Below are 15830 nucleotides of genomic sequence, written 5' to 3' on the forward strand. Positions count from 1 at the left end.
TGATTGTAATCTCTGCTTAAGTAACAATGACTTCCAGATTTTGTTGCCGATTTGACGTCCCATGATCAAAAAGTTTCCATGAAATCATTTAGATTATACTCTCAAACTCTTACCTGTCAAATGGGGCTTGCCATGTCAAGAAAATAACACTTGCTTTTGCATGTAATACAAATCACGAATCATTCGTAATCTGTCCTGATTTTGCTGGCCTCCTAGCCAGGATGCTCCAACTTCTTACACTCTCTTGTGTGTAGTCCACATGAATTATCCAAAACAAGTTTGTAAATCTGGCCCAAAAGGAAGACTTAACAGATGGGACCATGGATTGCTATAATACACCCTAATTCTGGCTGTTTACAGAATCCTGCAGCGGAATGGCTCGATCTGTCCGATTTAAAGTCCTGAATAAACCTCAAATGCATGTTTTTGGACTGTCAGAGGAAACCAGAGAAAACCCAACCTGGACTCAAAACAATCAAGGAAATTAGTTTCTTTTGCACGACCCTACTATCTTGAATGATTTGTATGTAGTTTGATCTTGTGTACAGTCCCTGGCCTTTAGGCTGCTGACGCCATCGCTAACAGTTGCATCATTGTAATAAGCCCGATAGTGACTTGGATTGTGGCGACAAAGTGTAACAAGGTCAGATAACCTGTGTTGGGGGGGGGGATCCCACCAATAACACAAGTCTTCAATAGCTCATCTCCTCAGTCTATATAAGGATTATTGGTTGCTGCGGAGGGGTGGATAGAAAGGGAGACGGGGAGGGCAGGAGCCAGGGAGGGTGTGATAAATAGAGAGATAAAGAGAGATGGGGCCAGGATAACACGGAGGCTGATCGTTGGATAATCTTGAACAGCGTGCTCTAATTAGAATTCTTATGATACAATTTGGTGGTTGTAATTAGTGGAGATGGGCTGGCTCCTCTCCACGAGCCTTGTTAGTGGAAACACAGCTGTGTTAGAGAGGAGGAGAGGAGACACTCCGCTCTGTCAGAGAAACCGCAAAATAATGCCTCCCTCCTCCTCCTCCTCCTCCTACCCCCCCTCTGCCCCCCACTTGTGTCTGTCTTGGCTCCCACTCTCCACCAATCTTGAATTACATTTTTTTTTTTGTCTCCCGTCCGCCGCAGCTCAACTTGGTGTCCAGTGTCACCATGTCCAAGAATCTGCCCTCGGCGTCGCCCCCCAACTTACCTCAGACACCCACCACGCCCACAGCGCCCATCACACCCATGGCCGCCATGCCCCAGGTGCCGTCGATACTGGGAGGGGCGAACGTGCCCAGCATGGGAGCCATGCGCAGACGCCACTCGGACAAATACTCCATGCCTTTGTCGTCAGGTAGGACCAACTACTCAGCGCTTTGCACACACACACACACACACACACACACACACACACACACACACACACACACACACACACACACACACACACACGCATTTCAGTCCATGTACATAATTAACTTCCAAGCAAATCAAAGTGTTTTGAAGGAAATTTGCCTAATTTGCTTGAAATGAAAATGAATGGTTCTAACACACACACACACACACACTCACACACACACACACACACGATTGAGACATTTTGGCCGTCTCTCCCAATCTGATTATGTATGTAAGTTCAACATTTAAACTCAATTTCTGCTCAAGTGTGATGAAGAAAATAATGTTGAAATAGCAAATTGCATGCGATACCTCAACTCTTGAGCAGTGCACTATTAATAGTGGCTGGCGTAGTCGCACGCAGACATGAAAGTGCACTCACACGTCCTCTGACATAAACACACACACGCGCACAATCAGTGAGGCTTGTTGGTCTTAGCAATGCGAGATGTCTGGTGGGTTTATAAAAGCAAGTCTGTGTTTAATCACTCTGTATGTAAATAGACAAGAACTTCCTCTGCACATAAATATTACATGAATGTTAATTAAGTTCAAATAATGGTGGGGGAAAAAAAAATACAATATTTATTACATTAAGACATCCCATGTATTAAGCTTTGCATTTTAAACGGTCCGTCTTTGATGTTTATATTTACTCTCTGTGTTTAGTGTGAAGAAACATAAATTATTCAACTTCACCCTAACTAACTACACGGATCTCATTTTATGGATGTATTAGTGTTTAAGATCTCTCACGAGAGATATTAATTAAAAATGCATTTTGTTAGACATGGAAAATGCTGATTTGATGTGCCCCCCCCCCCCCCACCCTCTCTGTCTTTCTCTCTCACCCCTCCCTTTTTTTCTCCCAACCCCCCCACCCTCGATCTCCTCCCCTCCCCCCACCTCCCCCTCCCCCTCCCATTTTAATTTGATGAAACCCTGAGTAAATTCACTACCTAAAGGAATAAAATTTACCAATTATTTCAGGTGGTGACACAGTATTTATTTTTCCAGAGATTGCCCCAAACTACGAGTTTTATAAGAATGCAGATGTCAGACCGCCATTTACTTATGCAACCCTCATAAGACAGGTGAGTGGGAAATAAATTAACTTTGCCTGATTAGATTAAAATTAATTGCTGCATGAATCATGGCAGCTCTCGCTCACACACACACGCACACACACATGTCCACTCTCCTTTCGTGCCACTCTCAGGCTGTGTGTGCATGTGTGTGTGTGCGTGTGTGTGTGCGTGTTAGTTACCTGGCCTCGTTAGTAAACCATTATTTGATGTCATCTCATTCCAGGCTATCATGGACTCTGCCGACATGCAGTTAACGCTTAATGAAATCTACAGCTGGTTCACACGCACGTTCGCCTACTTCAGACGCAATGCCGCAACTTGGAAGGTAACCCCCGCTGAACCCTGACCCCCCCCCTATGCAGCCTTCCGCCTCCGCCCCACCGTGCACTCTCACTCCTCTCACAGCCGAGAGAACTCCTTTCCCCCCTGCCGAAGTCAAACGCAAATCCTTAAGAAAGCATATATTTACTCAGCACAGAGCGATCAGTGCTCCTCTCCCCCTTCCTCCTAACCTTTCTCCTGAATAGAGCCCATTCTTCTTCTTATTTATTTTTCCAGCGTTCTGCCTTCTCTGTTTGGAAATGACAGCTGAAAGAATTGTTCTCCCCCAGATATCGTTTTCTAATTTGGTGCAATTAATAGCGGAGGCTCGGCGTGGAGAGGAGAGGGCTCTGACGCACTAATTATACAGCAGCCACTCCATCATCAGCACCTTTTGTTAAGAGATGCGCCCCTCCTCCTGTTCCTGAAACCACCTTCTCTTGCGTATCATTGGTTAATTAGGAAGAAAGATGGCTGTTTGCCCATTAACCAGTTCACAGCGGTGTGCGGCGTGAGCAGGACACACGCACAAACACATAAACTGCGCGGAGGACAGGGGTTAAGCGTGGAAGCAATGCAGGGTGGAAAAAGTGAGAATTGACCTGTCATGGACGGCTTTATTTACCCACACAAAAGGCCCCATTTGTGTCTGTCCCCGCAACTTTATTGTCCTGTCTGCCGCACAAAGATGGTAAAAAATGTCTTTCCCCGCAGCACATGTTTTAACCAGGAGCGTGTCTGCCCGCTGATAAAGGAAAAGCCTCGCCGAGCGTCGGCGTCCGCGCCGTTTCATCCCCGCGGCCCCAGCGCGTCATTCGTTAGCCTGCCTTTAGCCTTTGTGGCGGCACAAGAGGACTGGAGGGGAAAACTGAAACCCGGCACTCATCAGCATGCGAGACGTGTCGCGGCACTAGATTTAGCAAAGTGAATTAATTTGGATTTGGGATGCAAATGAGCACATGGGCGTGTGATCACCAATTCAGGAGGGCATGCAAAAAAAAAAAAAAAAAAGATCGGTTGCCCTTTTCCAGTTTGTTAGGTACAGTACGCGCCGCGTTGTGCTGCGTAATAATATCACGACATCCTCGGCGGTTGTGTCGCTTGTTTGCGACGCATAAACAATGCAGCCATCTGCACATGTACAGTTTTACACTTTCTCCCTTGCGTGGTGGCCTGAAGAAGTCTCTCTGTTCCTCTGACATAGTGGCAGTGAAACCACAGTGGCATTAAAAATATCTCATCTTCACGTGTCGCCCCTCTGCACAAAAACCAAGGTGATCTATTTACATCTGCAGCTCTACAATTGCCTTTGTAAAGCATTAGTGCCACGATCAGCAATGGGCTTGTCATTTGATTAACGGAGAGAATTTGTTTAAAAAAAAAAAGACAAAAAGAGAGAAAGGAATGAAAGGTAGTTTAATATCTCAGCTTGGTCTCATCAGCTCAAAAGAGGGATCTGCCCCCCCCCCCCCCCCCACCTCACTTTTCCTTTCTCTCTCTTTTCTCTCACCCAGAAGCTTATTAGTTCTAACTATATAGCATGCATAATAAAACTGCTCATTTGCTCATTAATATTAAAATTATCATATTCAGAGCCATGGGCATTAAGATCAATCAAATCCTGGGATTTTCAGGTCAGATGCAAGATCTGCTTATGAGTTTTTTTTTTCTTTTTTTCTGAATCCCTTTTTCTTGGAGAAAGAGCAGTACACACCAAGCTGAGGGAGATGATAAATATGTAAGGCAAGGATATTAAAGCCAAGGTTATTATTTGTAGAGTCTGATGCATGTTTTAATTATGGTCAGGTGATCATATTAATATAAGACTCACTTTTTTTTGCATAGGTTTATTATTTTTATTATTTAGTAAAAAAAAAATTTCCTCTTTTGACATTTTAATCTAAACACAGCTCTAATAATACATTTAATTGGCCCTCGTGTCATGGAAGTACATATTTATCACTATATGTGGCAGCACTTGAAGAATGTTTGGACTATGGACGCCAGGTGCAGTTCAGTTAAATCTAGCCTTTCTTCAGAGCACACCGACACGGGGGGGGGGGGGGGCTCCTGATGACTCCCCCTCTCTTTTTTTTTTAACTGTCATCTTGAAAACGACGTGTCCATTAAGAGCAATGCTTTTCTGGAACAGGAAGGGTTACTGACATCACCATTATCAAGGCCCGGCATTACCACTTCTGTCACCACCATAAGCCATTCGCTATGCTGATTACCTCCTTTTAGCCTACTTACTCTGATTGATATGTACTGTGTGCAGGACTTGTAAGAGCATTCGCTCTCACTCAATTTTTACTAATTAAATCAATGGTGTGTGAATGTTAAGAATTTCTTCAAAATGCACGAGAAAAAAAAAAAATCAATTTCCAGGACTACTTTTTTTTTTTTTTTTTTTTTTTTCTTGACAGATAATGAATGAATATGATTCCTTTTTACCTCATCCCTCTGACCTGTGTGCCCATCTCTCTGCAGAACGCTGTTCGCCACAATCTCAGTCTGCACAAATGCTTTGTGCGGGTGGAGAACGTGAAGGGGGCGGTGTGGACGGTAGACGAGGTGGAGTACCAGAAACGCAGGTCGCAGAAGATCACAGGGTAAGAACTGAGGCGCCTCGCTTTAGATGAAGAAGTTCGATGCCGTGTTGAGGATCAGAGGGCAAAAAAAAAAAAATCTGAATCCCACCTCACTCTTGTGTCGTTACCATCACACTGAACATTACACCGTCAGCTCCGAGCCACATTGCAAACCGATGTCTTTTGTTTTGTCTGCTTCCCGTGTGCAGGAGCCCATCACTTGTCAAGAATCTGCCGTCCAGCCTCGGCTACGGAAGCGCACTAAACGCCACCTTACAGGTACGAAACCAAAAGCTGCGGAGAAACCCTGACTCACCGGCCGCCTGTTTGTTTGACTGACAGACGGAGCCCCCGTCTGATTGACTGACAAATGAGACTGAATGAGACTGTGACTGAATGAGTGTGGCTACAGTGCACAAAAGAACTCCATATTAGTTCCTCCACTTTGCATAAGAGTGAGCAAGTTTTTTTTTTTTTTTAAACTCATATTACTGCTTCTTTGTCAGCTTTTGTTTTTCTCTATCTCTCCTCTCACGCCTTCCCTTCCTCCCTCCTTCCTTTGCACATCTCAGACTCAGAAGGCCACCCTGTGGTTGAATCAAGCAGCAGCTCTTGCTCCTTTTTCCGCTTCTCTTTTTCCTTTTCTTTCAGCCGTAGCAGCCACGCTAGATTGATAGCGGCATGTGCAAATGCAAGGGCATGTGCATTAATATTTATCTAAGCTGTCATAAATGATTTGGCTTCATAGTGTACGCCAGCGAGGTGCTCATGGCAAAAACTTTAAAAGTTTAATCACTGTATATAACTTTAATGCGCAGCAGGCGAAAATGTCAGGAGTTTTTATTATTTCGAGATAAAGTTTTTGAGGGACTTTTTGTTTAATAGCCACACTGCACAAGGGCACGGGAATTGGAGGTATTTGTCAGCAACGTGACTCCGTCAGGTTGAATGGCTCGGAACAGAATAAGGCGAAGCGAGCGCGTTTTAATAATGACTTTGTCAAAATGTATTATTCACCCAGCTGCCTTTTTTTTTTTTTGAAACGTCTGATTCTGCCTCCGAAACTTTCCTCCCTCACACACGTTTTCTCACCTTTGTGGCGACGTCCTTTTGTCTGCTCCCTCTACCCTCGTTTATCCACCGTCAACCACTTGTTCTTGTGTCTCATTTTCCTCACCGGTCTGTTCTGGTCAAAGTTTAATTCCGTGTCTCCTCCCCCTGTTGGGCAGGCCGCCCTGGCAGAGTCTTCCCTGCCTCTGCTGGGGACCCCCGGGCTCATGAGCAGCAGTAACACCGGTCCGATGGGAGGCGCCCCCCACGGCCTCCTCGGTGGAGACCCCTGTGTGCTGACCGGCGGGAGTCCGCCCGGGCTGCTGGGCGGGAGTCCGCCCGGCTTGCTGGGCGGCAGCCCCCCAGTCACAATGAGCAGCAGCCCCCCCACCCTGTTGCAGTCCGGCCACGAGGAGCTCAATGGGTCGCTCGACCACCTGGACACCAACGGACACAGCAGCCCCGGATACTCCCCTCCAGTACACATGTAAGTCCACACACACACACACACACACACACACACACACTCACACACACAGAGGAAACACGTGTAGAAGACATTTGTATTTCTGAATGGTTGTACGTCTGCCAAGATCGTCAAAATACAAATGAAAGCATGACGATAAAGCATGGTGTTTTTTTCGTGTGCAAGTTGAATTAGACTGCTAATAAGCATGCAGCTTTTTCCATTCAGCTTTTATTTAACCAGGTAAGTCTCATTCTGACCAAAGATGGCATGGATCAATACATCATTTTAATACACATTCAAACTTTACTTTTAATGCTCGTTTAGACAACATTCAACAGGATCATGCTGTAGACCAATTTGCTCTAAACTACTTTTGCCTTAAAAAACAAAAAAAACAAATCCTGCTGCACGTTTTTCACACTGTCAACCACCAAAGTGAATCTGTGATCCCCTCAGCCCAACCCGAATCTCTCACAGCGCCTCTTTTAATGTCAAGAAATGTTAAATGGGATGGGAACAGGATAATTAGCAACTCACATATTTTTAGGAGTACTTACCTGAGATGGCGAGCACATGTCGGGACCCCCCCCCTTCTTCTCTTCCACTCCTACAGTGAATCCACTTCTGTCTTTTTGCCCTTTGTTAGTTTAATTGTCTGACATTTAACCCACGGCATCAGTATTTTTTTTCCCAGTTTGACCTGAGGGCAAGGCTCAATTTCCATCCTGTATTGTATTGTAAGCAGACTTCTGTCTTCCTGTATCAGCTGTGGTAATTTCACCGCCTCTGGGCTCATACCTGAGATTTTGAGTTACAGGGTCTATAAATAGGCTGTTATTACACATCCGTCTTTAATTACGTCACCGTCTGCATTATAGCGGTTTAGCTGTTATATTTTTGCAAGGCTGTTCCGATTAATATTGAGCACGTGGGGCGTTAATTACCTTAAAATTCTCCCCCTTTCCCCATTTATGTTATAAAGTAACAGAGGGACTTAAAGAAAAAAAACAATTTAAAAAATCTCATGCGCGTTTCAGGGATGTCTGAGCCAGTGACGTCACACAGGCCTCCGTGAGGCCTCGCATTGAGACACGCACACTGAAACAAACACTGAAATTACCACCCGAATGCTTCTTATCCTGCTGTCCATCACAGCCGGTGTTGCAGTCGGTCGACATGACTCTAACCACTCCTGTAATGGAGAAAGGATGCACTCCGGCTCCTCGTGGCTGAGTGTATCTGAGAGAACAGAGTGAGGCGTTTGCACCACGCATCTATACGTTAATCTATTTGGACGTGTTTACCCCGCTCTGAAATGGAGTGTTAAGTGGAGCAAATCTGCCCCGCTCCAGACAGAATCCTGGTGTTACCACTCCCCCAGGTCATTTAATTTTTAGTAACAGGACAGCATTGACTTCTTTCTTCTTCTTTCCCCCCCCCCCTTTTTTTTTTTTACTCGCGTCTCTTTGGCCACGCCACCACGATACTCACATGAGTGGCTGAGGAGGATGAGACGTCTCCCCTCCCTCCCCTTTTCCCCCTGCATCCATCCCCGCCTGCCTTTCAAACAGCCGGGAACAACCTCAAAATGGAAGAAGTGTGTTTTTCACGACCGGCTTTTGCAAGTGTGCGTTTAAATAATGGAGTGGCTTGTAGCACTAAACTAAATAGTACATCACCTTGAAGGCCTCTCGCAGGAGAGGACTCCTCTTCACAGCCGAGTCAGTTCAACAGTTAGACCAAACTTCCCCCTTCCCCCTGAAGGCTGATGATAACCGCAGACCAGGTAGCCCTGGGTCACACTGCGGTGTGCGTGTGTGTGCGTAGGTACGCGTGAGCAACACACTGGTGTTCATCCTCCGAGGGCTTTAAAGTAGCACCGGGAACGACCAAAGTCTTCCTCCTGATTCACTGAACTTCATCACCTTCTCAGATGGAGGCAAATCAAACAGATTTTATGAGTCGACATGTAATTGTTTGGCAGCCGCCCCTCTTTGGTGTTACTTAATGAATCATAGTGAGATGATATGAATGCCTTTGATTACCCCCCCAACATGTCGTCTTTTCCCCTGCCTTCTTGCCCGCCATCCCCCCCCCCCACCCCCATCCTCGCTGTGTGCCCCCCCCCACCCCCAACCTACCATTAGGCCCACAGACTAATGACCTTATTTGCATCCCTCACATACCTCTGCATGATTGCGGGCGCTAATCTCCGATTGATGTGAGAGCAGGCATCTCCTGAACGCGCACGGCGTATTTATTACGCCGCAAAGTCCGGCGTTTTCTCATGAGTGACTCTGTTATGGCAGCCAGCCATTAAGTACTAAATGGCTCATTCAGATACTTTAATAAAGTGTGCGAAAGCTTAGGCCTTTGACTACAGTACCTCATATTTCTCTTGTAAGTCACACAAACAACTAATGATCCACACAATAAAGAGCACATGAGGGTCTTACAAGCAGGTCTGCCAGGTGATCAATGCGGTGCCTTCAAGTACAGGCCCATTTTTTTTGTTTTTGAAGAGATTTAGACTAAAAATGACTAATATGAAATGGATTTTGGTGTTTTTGCAAAATAAATTTAGAATTGTGCTCGTGTAGAGGTCAGATAGCACAAAATATCATGTGTTTGCTAAAAATTCAGCCTCATATTACCAAATAAACATACAATATATGTTTACAGGTCATCATGGGTATTTTTTTGTCTTCTATGCACAATAGTCAGTGTGTGAAAAGCAGCTATAATTGGAAGTTGTTTGTTAAGGCAGTTTGTTGTTATTCCATATGACCACAATAAAGTGTGCTTATAAAGTAAGATAAATGGAGACATAAGCAAAGCATTGGATTTTTTTTATTTAAAAAAATTAATAAATTAATCAGCTGGTTGAATGTAAATGCATTAAATGCAACAGCCTTAAAATGTACAGTTTTCCATTATGTTATTCAAGAACACACCTATTTATATATGTAAACACACACATCCATCGTAATTTCATTCATTAGGTTTCTTATTAGCTGATCAGGTGGAGCAGAGCTCTCTCTCTCTCTCTCTCTCTCTCTCTCTCTCTCTCTCTCTCTCTCTCTCTCTCTCTCTCTCTCTCTCTCTCTCTCTCTCCCCTCCGTGAATCCGAGAGGCAGAAAACAGAAATATTCATCGTTCGAACGCGCATCCTGCTAAGATTGGCCTCCTCTTCTCATCCCCACCACATCAGAATATTAATTTACAGTATTTGCCTCTGAATATTAAAGTCATCTGTACCTTTTAAAATTCTTTTCAACCCCCCCCGCCCAATACACCGCCACCCCTCGCTCGCCCTCTCCCCTCCCACTGATGAAGGCAGCCCTCTCTCTCTCTCTCTCCCCTGCTCTCCTCTTTCAAAGTCTTGGGGGATTTTCTGATGCATCCTATGTGTCAGAAATAATTAGGTTTTGTCAGATTTATCATCGTGGCACAAACCCCTTCTCCCCGACTCGGGCCCCAGATCATGTTATGCCTTGTTTGTGTGTGACAGCATTATTATTCTTGTTAGTCGCCCTGTACTTCTTCTTCTTCTTCTTTTTTTCCATTCTCTCCTCCCACTCCTCTGTTGTTCTGAAGGAAGCGGCGTCCAGTCAGCCGCCGCCGCTTCCTGCCTCGCCGCTTATTGACAGTGGCTAAAGATATTCATCCATTTAGAGTTAAAAACATGTATCATGGTGTCCGAGCGAACTGCCGGGGCTGAAGTTGATTAATGGCAGAACCTAGCTGCCGGTTTTTCCTCTTGAGGAGCGACACGCACAGCCCCTGCATATTAACGAGTGGCTGCGCTTTCTATTAACTAGATAAAAAAGCCTCTCCTCTGCCTTTGCTCCAGGGGGCTCAGGGATGAGAAATTCTCCATTATTTATCATGTGGCCTGTTTTTTTTCCCCCCCCTCTTTTTTTTTTTCCTTTTTCATGTATTTCAACCTGGTGTCATCAGTAAACTTTTAAATGCCAAACATGTCTGGAACATCACAGCTTATCGGCCTTACAGGGGCCGTGTTTTTCATGCAATTTTCATGCGCTTACTTACAGTAGACGTGAGGCATCATGTCGAATTAACGTCCCGCAAACAACATGGTTGTTACTTGCGCCAGATAATGCATGTAACGCCTGTTTTTTTTTTCTTTTATTGATGCAAGGGAATATTTATGTTGTCTGAACAACACATTGCATGACAGCAAAGGGAATTAACCACCTTTTCCCCCCTTTTACATGATGTGTATTATATTGCATTTTTAAAAATGTTTCCTTTGTCTCTGCCCTTTTAGGGGTTTGCACGAGACAAATTCCAACATGAGCTGGAGGTCAGAAGTTCTTTCAGCTGCAGGAATTTGTCAAAAATATATCTATTTTTATATATAGCAGACTAACAGTTAACGCCAATGTGATTGTGTCACAGGCCACCCATTCACGTTAAGGAGGAGCCGCTCAATATGGACGACGACGACTGTCCGATGTCACTTGTGACGACAGCCAATCACAGTCCAGAGCTTGATGACGATCGGGAGCTGGAGGAAGGGAACTTATCGGAAGACCTGGAGTGACTAGGATACCGCTTTTGGTGGCCGTATCTCTTCACCCAGCCGCACTGTTTCCCTCACACAGACCTCCTGCAAGACTAGAAACCACTCCACAATCCAAGCAAAACCACAGCTGACTCTCTCTTTGTCTCTCTCTCTCTCTCACCACTGGGACTATTTATTAAGCATGTATCTGGATAGAGACCGGTCCAAAGGAACTCTTTGTTGCAGCCCTTTGGGATTCCCTGAACATGTCAGGCATGAGATGTCTGATTTACAAAAATCAACAAAAACAAAAAACTGGTTGAGACCTGTTTCGTTAGGGACGGCGTGGCCACATACAGTACAAGGATGATGGACTCATGGATGGCGGGGGGGGGAAGAAAACAACCTTGAAACTAATGAGCAAATCATGTTCCGTTGAAAGCTAGCGGCCTCATATACTGCCAAAAAGGAAGACATCTTCTGTTTGTGAATAACCCAACCCACAGTAGTTGTTAATGTCTAGAGACAATTGCTGGTTCAATTCAAGTTGTTGCTCTGTTATCATTTGCACAGGAGTAGTCTCAGAAATTTGTGTCACTGCCTGTATGTTGCTACTATTAAGAAATCCAGTATATTATTTTCAGCTTGGCTTTTTTTTCTGTTCTTTTCTTAGTTTTCTTTAGTTTCAACCATTGTTTATCTCCAAATGTGATTTCATTTAGGCACCACCAACTGTAAATGCCATTCCCCGAATCACACCAGTAACAGAGCTGCGGTACCACGACTGTTGTTGCAGCTGTTCAGGAAAAAGGAAGAAAAAAAAAAGTCCCCCAAAAAAAAAAAAAAAAGAAGAAGGTTGGCTTTTAGTCTGTTACCTGTTTGTGATTTAAATAAATTTTTAAAAAATCACCAAAAAAAAAGAAGAAAAAAAAAACTGGAATTGACTTGGGGATTTAAAACAAAAAAAACAACAAAAAAAGTTTGTTTAAAGCACCATTTACACAACAAATGCATTTCTGCATCGTTTTTCTTCTCGCTGTTCCTCCTTACCTCCTCGTTCGAAAGCTTTGTCTACCTGCAAACAGTCACAGGCAACAGCTAGAAACCAAAGCCAACACTAGCAATGGCCAATAGCTTATAGACAGAAGCCGCCAAACTCCTCTTGGTCTGACTTCTGTGACTTTAAACTAGTACAAAGAGAAGCTTTTGTTCCGCAAAACTACCTTGGAATAACCTCTGGGATTGTTTCATTTAGCCCTATACAAAGATGCTCATGAGAAAGAGAGAGCGGAAATAAATGCTGATTTTGATGTGTAATTTGATGACTCATAAAACGTCCACTTTGAAGATTTCCTGCCAGAGGTACCGTAGGGGGAATAAAAAAAAAGAAAAGAAAAAAGGCGACGTGATGTTGGAACTACAGGCTTTTGGTGCTGGTGGTTTAAACTGGTAGAGAGCAGCTAACTGTAAAAGTGGATCATGACCAAAACATTTGTGTATTCAATGGAAAGTGCAGAAACCTTGTATTGTCGTGAAGTTTATTTAGATTTTTTGATTTTTCTACTACTCGCTACACACATCACACATCCAAAGTCATTCTTTCTTCTTTATTTATTTCTCTTTTATTTTGTTTCCTAATCTGGTGAATATGTGTCGTTCTAAGTGGGACTGTCCAAAAAAAAAAAAAAAATCTGTCACGTCTTATTTCCATGGCGGTTTTTGTTCTGAGCCGCGTCAAAAAAAAAAAAAAACACAAAAAAAATACCTGAAAACATCGCTAACCAAACATGAAAAATATCTAGTGAAGCCAAATAAGTCATAATTTCAAGTTAATATGAAATGATGTGGCTTGGTTACCATGTGGAAGCAAATAGTTATAGCCATTGCAGAAGAGGGTATCTTAAAGGTGAAAGGGAATCTTTTCTAAGTGATATTTGCTTTAACGTCATCCAAATCCTCCTCGCGTTGGGGTCACAGCTTCGACTATATAGATACAAGTCACGTACTCTGTATAGGTAGCCTGCTCAGTCGTTACCATGGAAAGCTACGTTCAAATGGTTTTCATTTCCCTCACAGCCAATGTCATCTAGAAAAGTGTTGTTGCTTTAATGGTCATTTCCGTTTTCAGTAAACCAAAGTTACACAAAATTCTGCCTCCTCTTGTATGGGATAAAGAAAATCCTTAACACACAAACACACACACGGTCAGAAACTAGCATACACACACACACGCGCGCACACACAGTATCCCCCAACCCCTAGGTGCTCCCTCTTTTTGTTTGGTCTGCCGACTTTTTTGGTCAAATCTCTCGCTGCAGAAAAAAAAACAAAAAAAAAACGTATGCTGTCAAAGAACCGCCCGACGTGGCGTCGTATCCGTGCTGTAACGAGCAACGCGGCTGCTTGTTTTGACCAAAATGGAAACACACTGTGCATATGCTGTTTTCAAGTGTCGTGCCAAGCCAAGGGACTGGCTGGAAGAGCTCAACACACAAGACACACGCAGTACTGTACAAACACGCAGCATGTAGAGTGCACACATAGACACACACACACACACACACACATGTGCCAGTCAAGAGGGTACTGGGCCCAGGAACAAAGCTTATCCCTTCAATACTTAGCTGGAGTCAGCAAAAATGACTTGAAGACGACGTTCTTAATAATCTTATCACACCAAATAAAGAGGACGTTGCGTCTTTCAACAAAAAAAAAAAAGGAAAAGGAAAAGGACAAAAAAAAAAGGGTTCTCCCACTTACCCAAAAAGGCTTTCTGAAAGCTTCTACCTCTGCACAACAAATTCAGAACAATTACAACCGATTGCACGAGAGAATGCCACAAGAGCTGTTACACTTTACTACGCTTTGTCTCATAGGACGTGGCTCCAAACCAACGTTTACATTCCCTGCGTCAAGATACGGAAGATTTGCATTGTAATAGGTTTTCCTCAAACATTTGTAGAATGATAATGTATAGATTACCTGTAAGGGAATATTGTGTTTTAAAAATGCATGTCAAAAAAAAAAAAAATCATTTGGTGGACTGGAAACGAGAACTAATAAAAAGAATATAATAAAAATCATTGGGACGATGGCCTACATGTACGTACAATGCATAGGAGTGCATTACCTCAGATATACTGTTTTGGGAGGGATAAAACCTGTCAGCCACAGAATGCATATTACCTGTAGATTTGCATGGGTTTTGTATAAATTAAGTAAAAAAAAAAAATGTCTAAAATAGTTGCTTGCACATAATACCAGAAAGACCTCCAGAACTGCGATCTGCTCCTCCACTAGATTTTAGGATTGTCTGGATTTTCTGGGTTGATTTTGTCTGTATTTTGATAACTGTGCATACTTATGTAAAAAAAAAAAAAAAAAAAAAATGTTGGTGGACCCATAAATTTACCAGACTTTTTTTCTAAGAGGAAAAAAAAAATCTCAGTGTTTCTTTTCTGACTTACCTGAATTTTTACTGTTTCTCTCTCATTGCTCGCTAAGAATAGCAAACCTGCTTTTTTCTGCATCTGCTTTGCGTAGCTGTAAGGCTTAACCTAATGTGTGTATTTATTGCTTGTACCTCTGTGCATACTTTATGAAGCATTATGTCTGGCAGTTGAGTCATGTATCCTTTCTACTGCTATCCTTCTCTAATAATTGAGAATATGATCCCCCTATGTATACAGTAAATTGGGACTGTAGCAAACATATGTTTATGTAATTGGTGAAGACTTATTTTTGTTTTTGTTTTTTTTTTTGTTTTGTTTTTTTTCCTTTTGATCAAGATTCAGCTCCTTTTTTTGATACTTTTCATTACTGTGTACTGTGTCCATACGTTTAAGGTTCTCTGACATTAGAAGGTCATGGTTGAGAATTGTAACAGACATTATTTTCTGTATTCATGGCATTTCACTGCTGAATAAAATAAAGGACCAAAACTTGGAATTTGAAAAGCAACTGTCTACCTCCAGCATCAGAGAGGAAATTATTCTCCACCCCCCCCCTCCACACCCCCCACCCGCTCTGACACATATATCTTTTATCCTACAAAGGCACAGCCATGAAAATCTAGCTGGCATTACACTTTTAACGTTTCAGGAGCTGCTACTTCGGAGATGTGAAGGGAGGAAGGAAAAAAAAAACAATTAAAATTTAATGTATATGTTACAAGGCTTTTTTCCCAGCTTCCAGCACCTAGAGTCTTGTTTAGAGGAGTGGGACAAGACACTGCAGTGCCCACCCTCTCCGGACCTGTAATGGGTTTTTTTTGTTGTTTTTTTCAAGCCTTTGTATGATCCAAGCTCTGCTTTTCGTGTTACCACGAGCCTGTCCCAGTGTACGTCAAGTACTGCTGTGTACCTCTTTGAAAGGCTTTTGTGAGGAGTGACTTCC

General features: G+C 43.3%; 1 protein-coding gene across 1 annotated transcript in view; it reads left to right on the forward strand.

Moving 5' to 3' along the window:
* Positions 1–15345, forward strand: part of foxp2 (forkhead box P2) — a 102857-nt gene extending 87512 nt beyond the window's left edge. The window contains 8 exon segments of the mRNA XM_080518675.1: positions 1134–1344; positions 2379–2482; positions 2700–2801; positions 5288–5409; positions 5598–5667; positions 6618–6925; positions 11199–11234; positions 11330–15345. Coding sequence (XP_080374801.1) covers positions 1134–1344; positions 2379–2482; positions 2700–2801; positions 5288–5409; positions 5598–5667; positions 6618–6925; positions 11199–11234; positions 11330–11474 — 1098 coding nt within the window. The 3' untranslated portion in view covers positions 11475–15345.
* Positions 15346–15830: the final 485 nt, after the last annotated feature.

Source organism: Blennius ocellaris, assembly GCF_963422515.1.
Source record: "Blennius ocellaris genome assembly, chromosome: 22".
Lineage (NCBI taxonomy): Eukaryota > Metazoa > Chordata > Actinopteri > Blenniiformes > Blenniidae > Blennius > Blennius ocellaris.